Source organism: Trichoderma camerunense, assembly GCF_050948025.1.
Source record: "Trichoderma camerunense strain CBS 138272 chromosome Unknown V8C40scaffold_12, whole genome shotgun sequence".
NCBI classification, from domain to species: Eukaryota; Fungi; Ascomycota; class Sordariomycetes; order Hypocreales; family Hypocreaceae; genus Trichoderma; species Trichoderma camerunense.
The window spans coordinates 20937-35416 of record NW_028145358.1 but is presented as its reverse complement, the minus strand read 5'-3'; the positions used below and the strand labels follow the sequence as shown (position 1 = coordinate 35416).

The window sequence follows — 14480 nt, the reverse complement described above, 5'->3', positions numbered from 1 at the left end:
GGAGCTCACTGCCCGAGAAATCAACGTGCAGTGCTAGACGATGCCCTAAAAATCCGCCGTCTTCCCATCGCCAGCATACATCAGTCCACTGAATTACAGTAAATTCGATCCACTACCCGTGAGAGCCCCGTGAGTGATGTCTGGCTGCTTAAGCCGCTGCCGCGGGAGGTTCTGGGCGGGATGACGGCAGGTTTGTGTGGCTCCAACTAAACCTCTCATACACGGACGGACAACTAGTCCAGAATCTTCCACGCATGAGAAAATCTCTTACCGTCGCAGCACAGCCCAATTGGCAAGGTGGTATTTATGAATAACCCCGACTACGTAGATACAAAGACATTGCAGATTACAGATAGCTGGAGAATCCTTTTCCTTTTTCAGATTTTCTGATCGGGGAGCGGAGAAAACAAGAAGCGAAAAAGAAAACGAAAGAATCCAGGGTAGCAAGAGAAGAAAAACCTCAACATGCATGATGAGAATTTTCATAGCAAGGACGGAGAAGCAGAGATATGGCCACCAATCATTCTGCGTTATTCTTCGTACATCGCTCAAATACATCACATGTAACAGACAAGATATTAGGTTACATCACGGTAGTAGTACCATGCATATTTATATCGCAAAACCTTTTATTTTTTTACTTGGGACTCCTCAGTCCGCTCTGGTTGTCTGTCTATCACGGGAACAAAAAACTCCCAAAGACCCTGTTCCTTCAAGGCTGCGTACTCGGCACCCTTTCGGCCGAGTCGAAGCGTTCCATTGTGCGTATGACGGTCAAAGAGCCGAGAGCCTTTGATCCATGCCCTCCCAACCAAAATCCATAACTAGCGTCGAGAGGCCCAGTTCTTGCTCTCGAATGAAATAGAGAAACCGACCCATAGGCCATCTGTATTCCCAGTCTATGCTCATATAGCTCTCTCTTCCGTCCCAATCCGTGGGAGACCGTCGAGTAATTCCGACCAGAGAACCGAGTAAATCCACTTTTGTCTATGTATGCCACGGCGATAGCATGACCCTCTATCATGAAAAGCGAGAAAATGCCCTGCGGGGGGAGGAAACCCTCGTAGACAGCAGAAACATGAAAAAAACCGTGATGTCCTAGTCCAGATCTAACAACCGTAGATCTCTCAACACCACACGTTCTGCCAATGTCGTTAAGTTCCTCTATTCTCGGTCTAAGGGTATCAAGCGAGGGAGGATGCTGAAATCAAAAGAAATGCAATCTATCACATGCGTCGTGAAATGCCCCTGACCGTTACTGCCCTTTGCAGTAAATAAAAAAAAGGCACTCTTCGCCTTCGCAGGTCATGATGCCGCCGTGTCGTCGAAAACAAATGACATGATGCGTAAATGTGAAATAACCGATTTAATCAAAGCAAAATTGTTGCGCAAATAAAATAAATGACGATAAGGGAAAAGTGAAGACGAGAAAAAAAAGAGTAGTGGCTGAAACCGGAGCCACAATGATAGACATAGCGATATGTCCATCATGAGAGAGCGCGAGTATTTACCACCACGAGGACTGGGCTCCAGCACCGCCGGGGTTGCCGTAGCTGCCACCGTTGCCGTAACCGCCTCCGTAGCCGCCGCCGCCGCCGCCATAGCCAGAGCCTCCCTGAGACCCTCCGCTATAGTTGCTGAAGCCACCACCCTGCTGGGGGTTGCTGAAGCCGCCGCCGCCGCCGCCGCTGCCACCGAAGCCGCCACCGCCAAACTTGCGGAAATCGCGGTTGGCATTGCCACGGCCACCGCCGCCAGGGCGAGAGCGACCGCCACGACCGCCGCCGCCGAAGGAGGACTCACGAGCGATAGCCTCAAGGAAGGGAGGGATCTCCTGGTTGGCCTCCTTGAGAAGGTCAATGAGCTCGCGGACAATACCACGGTTGCCGCGGTTGAAGAAGGCGGTAGCAATACCAGTGTTTCCAGCACGGCCGGTACGACCAATTCGGTGGACGTAATCGTCGACATCAGTGGGAAGGTCGTAGTTGATGACGTGGGTGACGTTGGGGATATCAAGACCACGAGCAGCAACAGCAGTGGCCACCAGGATGGGGCAGCGTCCGTTGCGGAAGAACTCGAGAGCACGCTCACGCTCACGCTGGGTCCTGTCTCCGTGGATGGAGGTGGCAGGGAAGCTCTGGTTGATGAGGAAGTCGGACAGAGAGTCGGCCATGCGCTTGGTCTCGACGAAGATGAGGGTCAGACCACCAGCGTGGGTGTGGAGGATATCGAGGAGAACAGAGCGCTTGTCAATGTCCTCGACGAACTCGACCTTTTGGGTGATGTTCTCAGAGGTAGAACCAACACGACCAACGGACAGGAAAACGTAGTCCTTGAGGAAATCTCTGGCGAGCATCTGGATGTCGCGAGGGAAGGTGGCCGAGAACATGAGAGTCTGTCGGTCAGCGACGTTGGGCATGTCCTCACCCTCAACAATACGGCGGATCTGGGGCTCGAAACCCATGTCCAGCATGCGATCGGCCTCATCGAGCACAAGATACTTAATGTTGCACAGGGAGATGCGGCCTCGCTCTATGAGATCCACAAGTCTTCCGGGGGTGGCAACAAGAAGGTCGCATCCGCGCTCAATCTGGCGAAGCTGAGAGCCAATATCGGCACCACCGTACACCACGCAAGGGCGGACCCAAGATCGGTAGGCAAACTTTCGGGACTCCTCGTAGATCTGAGAAACAAGCTCTCGAGTGGGGGCAAGGATGAGAGAGGTGGGGTAGGCCTTGCGCTGACGACCAAACTGTCCAGCAGCGTTGGCGGGGACAGCAGAAGGACCGTGGATGAAGGCCTGAGAAAGGATGGGGAAAAGGAAACCACCAGTCTTGCCAGAACCAGTCTGGGCACAAGCCATGAGATCACGACCACCCATGACGATGGGGATGGAGTATTTCTGAACGGGAGTAGGGACCTTGTAGCGGGCCATCTCGATGTTACGGCAAAGGTGCTCGTCGAGAGGGGGGGTAGTGAACTGGTTGACAGGCTCGGGGACGTCGCGACCCGAGGCTTCAACAGGGATATCGTCGTACTTTTCAAAGTTGATACCAGTGTGCTGCTTGGAAGGGTCGTCGGCGGTGCCAAAGAGCTCACGCTCGACACGGGGGTTAGCTGGGCCGGGAACGTGCTTTCCGTCTCGCCACTGTCCATCTCCAGAGCCACGAGCAGCGTGGTTACCGCCGCCGTGGCCTTCGAAGTTACCACCACCACCGCCGCCAGAGTAGCCTCCACGACCACCCCAGCCGCCACCACCGCCGCGGCGGTTGTTCTGATAACCACCCTCGCCGCCGTTCCAGTTGCCACCGCCCTGTCGACCGCCGCTGTAGCCTTGGTTGTTACTGTTATCAATGTTAGTTATGTTGTTCAGTTGCGAAGTAGAGATGATGTGCTCTGCACTTACCCAGCCCAGGAGCTGTTGTTCAAACCGGCGGCAGGAGGGGCGCTGTCTTGGACAGGGGGAGCGGCGCTTTGACGGCCACGCATGTGAGGCGGGATGTAGGAGCGAGCCTGGGAAGCCGCTTGACCACCATCACCGCCAAGGTTGAGGCCGTTCATGTTGAGTTGGTCCGCCATGTTGGAAGTTGGGTTCCGGTGAATAGGGACTTGAATCGTCGTAGTGAACTTTTTTGTTCGCAAATCGCGAATGTAATCGTCGAACTTGGTCGATCAGAAATCACCCTCGCAAAATGAATGAGAGTGAAGTAGGGAAGCCTGTCCGCAAAAATGAAGACAGAAAACACGAAGAGAAAGAAACGGGAAGAACAAAAGTTCCCTGTTTGTTTTTTGTTTTTTTCTTTTTCTCCGACTTGTATTAAATTGGGCACGCGTAAACAACTTGTGCTTGCACTTTCCGTCGAAGAACACGCAGAATCTTCAAAGGAAAGACCAAGGAAAGACGAAAATGCCTCGAGGAAGTATGAGGATGAAAAAAAGAGAGGGAGATGGAGATGAGGAGAGGTTTGTGTGTTGGGAGGGTAGAGTTGTGGGAAAGAAAAGAAGAAAAGGGACGGCGAGCCTTTGAGGCGAAGGCGAGAAAAAAATTAGTCTCCAGGAGGACCAGAAAGCGGCTAGTGCCCGAGGGGGGTCAGAGATTTTTAGGATGCAAGCCACCGAGGGAGTACTCTGCAAGTACTGCATCACGTGTTTGTGCGCATTTCGGAGTGGTCCCTGCACGGGGCGCCAGTGCAGCGGTACCTGTCCGCTACCTGGACCATCCCTCGCAGGGCCGTGGCGCTGTGGCTTGTGACGTTACTGGGCAGACCGATGGTTTCCTCCCTTCTGGCAGTTGAACATTCTCATGGCTTCTATCCGAATCGCCACTACGGGGGATTTAGTGTTTCGGGGTCAGCGAGGCTGGCTGCCGGTCTAGAGACAAGAGACTTTCGGGAAATGGCATTTGTTCGGATTGGTGCCAGGCCAGAAGGTTTGGGGAATGTCGGGTTCTTTCGTCTCGTCTTGGCGTCTAGACCCTTATCATGATGCCTGACATGTGCCAGCCTGTTCATTACGACACTTCTACTGTATGAATATGCTAGTGTTAGTGCTGTATCCGGACCAACCAGCAAGGGGCCCTAATAATCAACACAAAGCATATTATTCGTTTGATGCCTACGTGCCTACACCGATAGGTAGGTACAGTGCAGCTCAAGTGAATACCGCCTCGTCCACCTGCAGAAGTGGGACGGACATGTACACGCGCATTCGTGGATGACATGCGCTGCAATCAAAAGGAGGCAGGCCAACGCTGCAAACCCTTGCAGCTATACGTCCACACTACATAATGACTTTTGAACTGAATCATCATTGATGAATGGAATCAATCCTAACACAACTCTGCAGTGCTTCTTGTAGCGGAGGGGACGCCCTGTAACGCGGCACAGATCCCCGCCAATTCAAGACCTGGATGGCTTGCTCTGACAGGTGGGGGAATTTTCCAGATCTTCGTCCGTGCCAGTTTATCCCAGTAACGGGGGCGATTTCATTGAACAAACAGCAGCAATTTAGTACCCACCATGCCTGCTCAGTATAAGAAAAGTTAAAAAGAGCTCTTATGATTTGAATCGCAAACTACCGCGGAGTGGCCATGGCAAAGCATTCAAGGCTGTCTAAAATACGTCAGTATTACTGTACCCTCCATAACATGGGAGGATTCAAGGTTTGACCAGGGCCCTTGCCAGGTACCGGTGATTCAACCCAAGGAGATCCGATCACTGCCACCTGCCTGTATCTAACACGAGACCCCATACTATCCCAGCACCGCAGGTGCGCCTGGCGCTGGTATACAGAGAAATGCGGGATTCCATCTTTTGCACATATAGATACCGAGATGCACTGGCAGACATATATCTATTGAGTAATACCAAGGTATGCTACCGCTGGTATTGGAGAGATGCTACTGCGTGGCAAAATCTCCGACAATTCGCAGCTTACGCATTGAGAAGGGGGAACTATAAAACACAAACGATACGGTATCACGGCTGAAATGTCTCATAGCCGCCATGGTGAAACTCGACAAAAAGTTGAGTTTGGTACTGTAACTGAAACGTGCCTGGTATTTGGGGGCTCAGTTCGACGCAAGTTATGAAGGCAAGTTCCATTTGCGATCGAAACCACGTGCAGATATCCAGCCATCCTTATACTCGTATGCAGCCGGCTCTAGGTCAGAGTATGGAGCCTGGATTGTAACTCAGACATGGCTATAAGTCTGCAGCTACGACAATAATACACACTGAGATGTTGCGAAAGATGCCAATCCTTGGGGGGAAAAATAATAATAATCAAACAGCAGTTCGATATGGCATATCCATGACCCATGAAACTTCCAGAGTTACCGTATACGCCCTGTGGCCCCCAAGGCAACTACTGTGTACCTCTTCTCGCCCTGCATTCGCCAAACCTTGACCAGTCGCACGACAAAGTTGTTGAAGAATGAACCGGAAGAAGCGGCCGTATATTAATTACCAAGCTCGTGCCAGTTTCTAGTGATACACGTCATCCCTTCTCCAGCACCCGCTGTTGCTTATGCGCTTTTCACAATACGGTCGTCGTCGAATTCTATATCGACAATTCCGTCTGCCTTGATTGCCTTGACCACCATTCCCTTGAAGTCGATCGGTAGTCGACGCTTCAGCTCATCTATGCACATCGTCATGAGCTTGATTCCCTGTCCTAGTGTAATGTCTGGGTGGTGGTGCTTGTCAAGGAGAGACAGGCAGTAGTATCTGTTCAGAGAGTAGCCATCAGTTAGCAAGCCGGGAAACAAGAGATAGACGGTTCAAAGCTGTAGCCCTAAAACTCAGAGTTGCCAGACAACCGGGAAACAAATCACATACTGCGCATAGCCGTGTGCTGCGTACGGTACCTCCGCCAACGACGCTAGGTAGTCCAGCCAGTATAGAGAGGGCTTGCCGGTAATGGGATCAACTCCTCCCATGAGGAGATTTACGTTGTATGGGTTTCGGGATCGGAGGCTGGTGGCGAGTTCTCCTCGGACGAAGTGGGCGAGGCCAGAGGGTGACAGCTCGGTCTCGTTGCGCATGGAGTAGAGTTGGGCATTTCGTTGGATGTATTCGGCGAATTGTACTGGGACACCGTTAAAACTCCTGTGCTCCGGACAGCATCAGAACCCGAGGGGTAGCTCACCTGTATCGCCAGCTTCGCCAGAGAAAGCCAGCAGAGTGTGCTTGTTCAACGCTCTTGTCTTGTCGTCGGATGCCTTGAGGATGGTGGCTCCCCTCATGGCAGCTTTGGAGGCGCCGATGAGAGTAAAGTCCTTGCCCGTAATTCCCAGAAGAACCTCCCTGGAGACAGTTTGTTAGCTATTGAAAGCCGCAGACGAGGCGCATTCGCAGGTACTGACATGATGACTGTGTTGTGTTTGGGTATGATGTATCTTGTTGGAGAGCTGCAGAGATTCGAACTGCCCTCAATTCCAGTTACAGTTACAGCCCACCGGCAGCAGCAGCCAGAGCTACCTCGTCCCGCTAGGCTGTAGCGCTGCGCGTCAACGAACCGCCCACCTGCCCGTTTGCTTGTGCCAGAGCTGACCGCCCTGGGCCGGAAGCACTATAACCCGGGCCTGCCGTGTGATTCGCCGCCGCGAGACATGGTGGGTCCCGAAAAGTTCAGTGGGCCAATCCATCTCGAACTTTTTTTTTTTTCAAGACGGGTTTAATGGCAGAAGGTCGACCGCACATAGTGGGATAGCAGGCCGGGCGGATTGAGCCACAATGTCGTCGTTTTTCACAGTTCCTGGAAAGAGGAAGAGACCTGCAGGTCCTGAAGCGCCCAAGAAGAGAGTCGCCGCTACAAAATCATCCGGCAAGTCCTCTGCGAGATCTGCGAAGCCTGCCGCGAAACCTGCAGCCTCCAGCAAGAAGCGAGTTGAGCGTGACGACGAGTCAATCTCGGGCAGCGACTCTGAAGATGACGAGAGCCAACTGAGCGCTTCCGACGCGACCAACGACGAAGACGACAATGACTCTGAAAACGAGGGCGAAACCGCCGCCGAGAAGCGACTGCGGTTGGCTGAGCGCTACCTGGACAACGTCAAGGAGCACGTGGACGAGGTTGGATTCGACGCCGCGGAGATTGATCGAGATCTAATCGCCGAGAGGCTACAAGAGGACGTCGCCGAGTCAAAAGGAAAAGTTTACCGTCAATTGGCCTCGGAATTGGCCTTTGAGAGCGTTCGCCAAACATTCTTCAGATCAAACACAAACTCTGTCACATCCATTGCCGCCTGCGCACCATACGTCTACACCACCACCAAAGATCTCTTCCTGCACAAGTGGAGGATACAGGACCTACCTCAGCACCAGTACCCGCAGACAACAAAACGGAAACCGAAGAAGCCACCGGCACCGCCTAAAAAGAGGCCCGAGCTGGAGATGTGGATCAAGGGAAATGCGGGCAAGCAAAACGATAATACTTATAAGAGACATGTGGGCAATATTCTAGCTGTTGCCGCTTCCTCAGATGGCAAGTTTGTTGTCACCGGAGGCAAGGACAAGAAAATCATCGTCTACGACGCCGAGACTCTCAAGCCAATCAAGGTCTTCACACATCACCGCGACGCCGTAACAGGATTGGCGTTCCGGAGAGGCACAAATCAGCTCTACTCATGCTCCAAGGACCGAACTGTCAAGGTCTGGAGCCTGGACGAGCTGGCCTACATCGAGACGCTGTTCGGCCACCAGGACGAGATCCTCGACATCGACGCCCTCGCTCAGGACCGCTGTGTCAGTGTCGGCGCCCGTGACAGGACGGCCCGACTATGGAAGGTGGCCGAGGAGACGCAGCTAGTCTTCCGCGGCGGCGCGGTAGACAAGAAGCCGCAGCCCGGCGTCAACCCCCGGTCGCTCCTCCACGAGGGCAGCATGGACCGCATCGCCATGATTGACGACGAGCTCTTTGTCACCGGCAGCGACAACGGCAGCCTCGCCCTCTGGAGCGTCTCCAAGAAGAAGCCCGTCTACATCCAGCCCCTCGCCCACGGCCTCGACCCGCCGCTCAAGCCCGAGGCCGCGTCCGCCGAGGTCAAGCCGGACCGCAAGGCCGTCCCCGCCCCTCTCCCTCGCTGGATCACGGCCCTCAAGACCATCCCTTACTCCGACGTCATCCTCAGCGGGAGCTGGGACGGCCACGTGCGCGTGTGGCAGCTGTCCGAGGACAAGAAGAAGATTGACCTCGTCGCCACCCTCGGCGGCTCCCCGGACGATTCTGACAAGCTGGCAGACGCCAACGCCGACGGCCAGCCCAACGGCGCGCCCTCCTCCAAGAACAGCGGAAAGGAAAATTCGCATCCCCGATCCGTCCACGGCGTCATCAACGACATCGCCGTGTTTGAGCGCGGCGACCGCGGCCAAGACGGCGTCTGCATCGTCGCCGCCGTGGCCAAGGACCACCGCCTAGGAAGATGGAGCGTGAGCAAAGGCAAAGGCGTGAGAAACGGCGGAGTAGTGTTTGAAATCCCCAAAATCCCAAAAGCATCCACCAACGGCGTACATAACGAAGAAGAAGAAGAAGGGCACGGCTCAGACGAGGACGAAGAAAAGCATCAAGCAGCAAAATCATAGAAAGGGTACATAATAGCAAAGTCCAGAATTTTTCGTACAGCATCGGGTTCATGTATATAATATTTTCTGTTCACGTTTTTGAAAGAGGGGCACATAAATATGCATGTATACAATACCGTGATGATCATCTTAGGGGGTGTCTCAACGCTAGGAAGGGTTTTTCTTTGTTCATTACTCTATCTTGTGTTATATCTCTCTCCCTCGCTTCCGCTTCCGGCTGCATTTATATCGCCAACATGATATTTTAGCCAGCCAGGTATCGAATTCAGCAAACCTGTCCCACCTGCATAGTTGACTTCCCACAAGGCTGCAAAAGTGAAAACAAAAAAGCAAAATGAAAAGACGCTCCCTGCTATGCTCAACCGCATTTCGCCCTAAAACCCGCAAACGCATGCGGCATGGAAGCAACAAATTCAGAGTGAAAGTTTGTCCACAATTCCCCTTGTCTCAGCAATGTGTACCCATTCGCAATGAAATGACGGGCCACTTGGTATTTCCGTAGAAAAAAATAAAATAAAATGACAATTAAAAAAGTGAAATAAAATGTCAGAAGAATAAATTATAATACTGTTTGGCCAGAAGATTTACCCGATCGGTCTATGCCATCGTATTTGGGTTCTCCGCGGGTCTTATGGTCACTGTCGTATTCAATAGACTGACGCGGCTTCAACCGAGGTGAGGTTTGGACGGCAGGCTTGTTCTCCTGATTTTGCACCCGAGAGGATGAAGTTGGTCGACTTGTTGTTGCCTCTACCACTTCCACTGAAGAGTGTCGACGCCTGCGTGTCTCTATAGCCTTTGAGCTGCCCTTTTGCGTGTATGGCTCTTTCACAATCTGGACCTCGTCGTCGTCGAGCAAGGTTGGCTCTTCAAACTCGCTCTTGTCATATCCCTTTGCAGATTTCAGCTCTACGACAACTCTACTGGAGCGGCTGTCGAGCTTGGGGAATGAAGAGGAAGTGCCAACAGAGGGTTTGTCCTTTGTGTCTGGGGGACTGATGCTCGATCCAGGCAAGGGACTTATAAATCGGAACTCTTCGAATGTATTTGGCTTCTCCCGAGCTTCATGAGACGCTTTGCCATTCAAGCCTCTGCCTTCCGAGTCTTCGGTTTCCTGGACAGATTCTGATGACGAAAGCGTTGTATCTGGTACTGGTTTACTCTCCGGAGAGTCTGATGGAAATGCACCCGGCAACTTTGGTACTAGAGGTGACAATACTACCGATCTGACCGGCGAAGAACTTCGCGGGCTCGATGGGGCCATGGACTTTTTCTTGGCTCTGCGGAGCCTTTTCTCCTTCTCGAGCTGCTTGTGGTGCTCTTGTTGTTCGCCTTGAAGATCAAAAAGTAGCCCTCTTATGCGATTTCGCATCTCAGACGGACGAATGTTCCATCCAAGTTCTTCCTTCATCAGTAGCTTACGTGCGGCTTCATCGGGATTTGCTAGGAACTCTTGCATATATCCTAGAATGAAGACGCCGCAATCGCAAAAGTTGTTTTGCTCCGGTATTCCTCTAGCTGTCATGCCTGCGGGAACCGTTGCCAATTCTATCCCCTTCTTTGTCTTTGCTTCTTCGATCAAGTATTCCCTCAACGCTTTGCAGGTTGGGGCGTGTGGCCCACCGAGTGAATCGAGGGTGATGATTCTCGGTTGCGAAGGATCAAATTTGGACGATGCAGCGCCTGCGGATTTCCTCTTCTTAGGAGGCGATCGCGATACCCCAGCTGTCTCTTCTTTTTGCTTTCCCGTCGCCGCAGTCCCATCCTCCAAGGAGATTTCTGTCAGGTCCCTCTCCACCGTCGATAATCTGGGGGAGCTGGGCGTATCTGTTACTTCTATGGCATTGGACATTGAATTTGTCAATGTTTCTGAGCTTTTCCCTTCCCAGGTGGATTGGAGGGCATTGGGAACATTGCAAATAATGGCCAGATACCAGTGAGCATGTTCGTTGACGGGCACAACGATGTAGTCATAAGATAGCAAATCTACCTTTGCAGTCCACGCTTTAACACCATCATAATTAATTTTGCCCTTTGTAGACCTTAGCTTTTCAAAGAAAAAGGTGCTGAAAAAGTAGACTTTGCGTAGCAGCTCGGGCCTTTCCCTTTCCAACTTGTGCTCAAGATATCGGATGTAAAAGTTGATGAGGTTGTCGTTTAAGAATTCATTCTCATCTAGTCTGGGAATGTCAATCTTATCCACCAACGCTCTATTCTTTCCGGTGGGGGGGAATACGAGCGGTGCCTGCCACGATTCATGCCAGTCCGGGTTCACTTGTGTCCAGCCTACCGGGGACGGCATGCGATAGCGGGTAGTCGGAGCGGATGATCTCGTAGATCGACGGGTATCGGAATCCAGCATCTCCTCAATTCGCTGCAAAGCATCAGAATTATCCAAACTCTTGGTTGACTGTATTAAGTTGTCTTTTCGCCGCAGAGCATCAGAATCACCCAAATCTTTGGCTGGTTGTATCAAGTTGTCTTTTCGCTGCAGAGCATCAGAATCATTCAAATTCTTGGCTGACTGTATTAAGTTGTCTTTTAGCTTTGCACGCGTCGATCCTGGGCGTCCATCTGGGTTTGGGGGTGCTAAGTCTGTATCGTTTTCTCTCTTGTCTCGGGCAAATGTTAGGCTGCTGTACTTGGGAGGGCTATTTGAAGCTATCCAGTTCTTTGCCTCGTCGAATGCTCTCTCGGCCCTTTTTTCGAGTTCAGCGCTATAGGAGTCAAGTCAGCAACGCGATTCATCTAATGGAATAAACAGAACATACATGAATTTCTCTGGGATAGACACAGACTTGAGAGTGTGGCAGAATGCCTCGATGCCATCATGATTTTCGAATTCCAGATAAAGCTTTGGCCCTGCATCTCCAGATTGCGAGCGTGAGACGAAGCCATAGCGGTTCGGTACCTCTGAAACCCCAAAGGAACGAACTTGATCTAGATCAATGCCCAGCCAAGCATGTTCGCCTGATACTTGACCATTTTCTAATACTGGGTCAAGTTTTTTGCCCTCCTTTCCTTCTCGATGCAAAAAGACTGCACCGGAACGATCGCCGCGATTATAGATCCATTTCCCACAGACTGCCCTGGTTATAGCTATCATTTCGGATCGTGGCCGGCGTGACCTTTTCCCAAAAATCGTGTGTTGGATGTCTCCTCGCATAGGATTCTTGCTAAAGCCACCCGCAGTGCCAGAGGATCGTGAGATTGCGTTTTCTCTTTCGTTCGGGGCCTTCTGCTTGGCAGAATCGGCCTGGAGTTCATCTTCCGAAATGTCGATGGTCTCCTTGGCTGTTGACGGCTTTTGCCGTTTGAACTGACGTCCAAAGTTGTCTCCAGGACGATGTGGTCGTTCTCTTTTTGTATTGAAAAGCGGAGAGATATCAGAAACTACCTCTGGAACCCTAGAAGGTGCCTTTTCGGAATTGAGGACATCTGGACTGTCCGAGATTGTAGATATGAGTGTTCGCTTTGTAGAAATCGTGGGAAGTCGATAGGGACCAGAGCTGGAGTCAACCGGATCGCGCTGCTGGGAACTCGAATTCAGACCAGTCCGGCTTCTACGTCGCCGACTTCCTTTCTTACTCGGCGGCAGTACGTTCCGATATTCGAGGAGTGACAAATTGCTGGCGCCCGTATTTCCCGCGCTTGAAGTGCTTCTAATATCATATATGTCTTCCGGCTCAACGCGGACGTCGTGAATCTCGCTGCTCTTTTTCGCCCGAGGTGTCGTGAAATATGGGCTCATTGTTGAGTCGCATGGTCGCGCACCATCTTTCTTTTGACGCTTGGCGGACGGTACATCTGGTTCGTTGTGGCCCTCGTATCGTCGCACGCTGAGAGTGTTGACTGGTTTGGCCACCAGCCTGTTGATCTGTTTCTGCTCGCTGCCTGTCAGTACTCTGCAGAACGCCCCATCAACGAATGTCATGACCAACCAGCCGTTCCGGACCCATGGTAGATCTGCGACTCCGGTCCCTGTTCAAGTCAGTAATCAGGAAAGAAGGTGATCAGATGGAATCGAAGCCTTACCCATAATCTGGAAACGAGTTTGCATCTGATAGGTAGCGTGCAAAGGCGCTGAGACAAGTCAGCAGGAAAAATCCTAAACTTAGCCGCGAGTGGCAATCATTGGGCGTCAACAGAGTTCACATACTCCAAGGGTTTCGTCGTCGGCTTCCTATCGCTGCCTTGGTCCTCGTGACTGTCTGGCAATTTTTCTTCAACGGCTTCGATGGGATTTCGGCTAGCGACGCTTGGCGCCGATTCGGGCAGCCTAGTCGAGTTCAGCACATGCTTGAAGGATGACCGGGAGGTGAAGGGGAAGAGAGGCGATGGGCTTACTTTGGGGCCCCGACAGCTACAGGCTCTGGCTGCACATGGACATGAATCTTTGGCAACGACGGCGATAGTGGTTGGGTCTATGCATATTCTAGACATTAGTGGAGGGGTCCACGATGAAATGGCAAAATCGGCCCGTGGCCACAGCACAGGCAGGGCAGGCAGAATTTGGAAATCATAGCGGCCATAGCGCCGGTGGTGTGGTGAGCTGGCGCAAGTTAGTGGACATAGCCTACTGCGTCACAGCGCGTCAGGGCCCACGCGCCTTGGAGCCTCCACTGGGGGACTCGCTCAGGAAGGGTCTGGTGCTATTTTGAGGAAAATAAGATCCAAGGATGAGATGGAATGGGAAAAAAAAAGTCGAGGAATAAAAATAGAGAGGGTAGACAAATCGGCAGCGCGTCTTCAGACTAAATATCAAGGCTGGGTGACGATGCTTCCTTCATATCTTCCATCAAATGCTTCTATTTACTTGCCTTGGGCCCTGCAGCATCGTCTCTCGCGGCTGTGGTCACGCTGGGCGGCTTATCGTCGTCGCAGAGGGACATGGCGTCGTCGGTTGTGGTCGCATTGTTCAAGTTCAAGCGGCGCTCTATCGATGCTATGCGAGTAAGCAACGGGGCGCTGGGCATTTATCGCGTTCGCAGCGATTCCAGCCGGTTGCGTTCACTGCCAGGGCTCTCGAGCTCCTGGTTCGGAGAAAGGGAGAAGAAGGAGAGGAGGGGAGGCTGGCATGGGAGAGGTCACTCGTACCAGGTTGGTAGCGATATCACGGAGAGAGGCGGATAAAGAGCTGCACTGTTCAACACCTGGAGACGGATCAATACAAATCATGTGAAGCGACACTCCGCCCAGGCTTGATGACGGGGGAAAAAAAAGGTGGGCTGTCCCTCCAGGTTCGCATTTGCCCGTCCCAAGTATGGCATGTACAAAGTGCACCCCATCTTGGCTTTAGTCGCATCGATCGATACATGAAAGTGACTTTGAGCTATCAAATTAGATGCGTCCTTCGCTAGCCGCAGCCTCCCTCAATCGTCCAATGAGCGGCTTGGT

The 14480-nt window shown here is 52.3% G+C and overlaps 5 protein-coding genes across 5 annotated transcripts; 1 reads left to right on the top strand and 4 right to left on the bottom strand.

Annotated features, from left to right (window-relative positions):
* Nucleotides 1-74: 74 nt before the first annotated feature.
* On the bottom strand, nucleotides 75-640 carry V8C40DRAFT_248653 (uncharacterized protein). Its single transcript, XM_083216593.1, has one exon. The coding sequence runs from the start codon at nucleotides 556-558 to the stop codon at nucleotides 268-270; it is 291 nt and encodes a 96-aa protein (XP_083071445.1). The 5' UTR covers nucleotides 559-640; the 3' UTR covers nucleotides 75-267.
* Nucleotides 641-1138: 498 nt separating this feature from the next.
* Nucleotides 1139-3756, bottom strand: V8C40DRAFT_39893 (P-loop containing nucleoside triphosphate hydrolase protein). The gene is made up of 2 exons (XM_083222934.1): nucleotides 3407-3756; nucleotides 1139-3344 (listed from the first exon to the last, which is right to left on the bottom strand). The coding sequence occupies exons 1-2, from the start codon at nucleotides 3577-3579 to the stop codon at nucleotides 1508-1510; spliced, it is 2010 nt and encodes a 669-aa protein (XP_083071444.1). The 5' UTR covers nucleotides 3580-3756; the 3' UTR covers nucleotides 1139-1507.
* Nucleotides 3757-5448: 1692 nt separating this feature from the next.
* On the bottom strand, nucleotides 5449-6995 carry V8C40DRAFT_248645 (proteasome core particle subunit beta 4). The gene is made up of 4 exons (XM_083216592.1): nucleotides 6866-6995; nucleotides 6649-6806; nucleotides 6339-6588; nucleotides 5449-6227 (listed from the first exon to the last, which is right to left on the bottom strand). Coding segments are annotated over exons 1-4 (612 nt in total). The 5' UTR covers nucleotides 6868-6995; the 3' UTR covers nucleotides 5449-6025.
* Nucleotides 6996-7169: 174 nt separating this feature from the next.
* On the top strand, nucleotides 7170-9363 carry V8C40DRAFT_248643 (ribosomal RNA-processing protein RRP9). The gene has a single exon (XM_083216591.1). It carries the CDS (start codon nucleotides 7236-7238, stop codon nucleotides 9081-9083), a length of 1848 nt encoding a protein of 615 aa, XP_083071442.1. The 5' UTR covers nucleotides 7170-7235; the 3' UTR covers nucleotides 9084-9363.
* V8C40DRAFT_248638 (SUMO protease ULP2) lies at nucleotides 9109-14358 on the bottom strand. The gene is made up of 7 exons (XM_083216590.1): nucleotides 13904-14358; nucleotides 13431-13507; nucleotides 13243-13362; nucleotides 13119-13166; nucleotides 13025-13064; nucleotides 11855-12966; nucleotides 9109-11800 (listed from the first exon to the last, which is right to left on the bottom strand). The coding sequence occupies exons 1-7, from the start codon at nucleotides 14057-14059 to the stop codon at nucleotides 9643-9645; spliced, it is 3711 nt and encodes a 1236-aa protein (XP_083071441.1). The 5' UTR covers nucleotides 14060-14358; the 3' UTR covers nucleotides 9109-9642.
* Nucleotides 14359-14480: the final 122 nt, after the last annotated feature.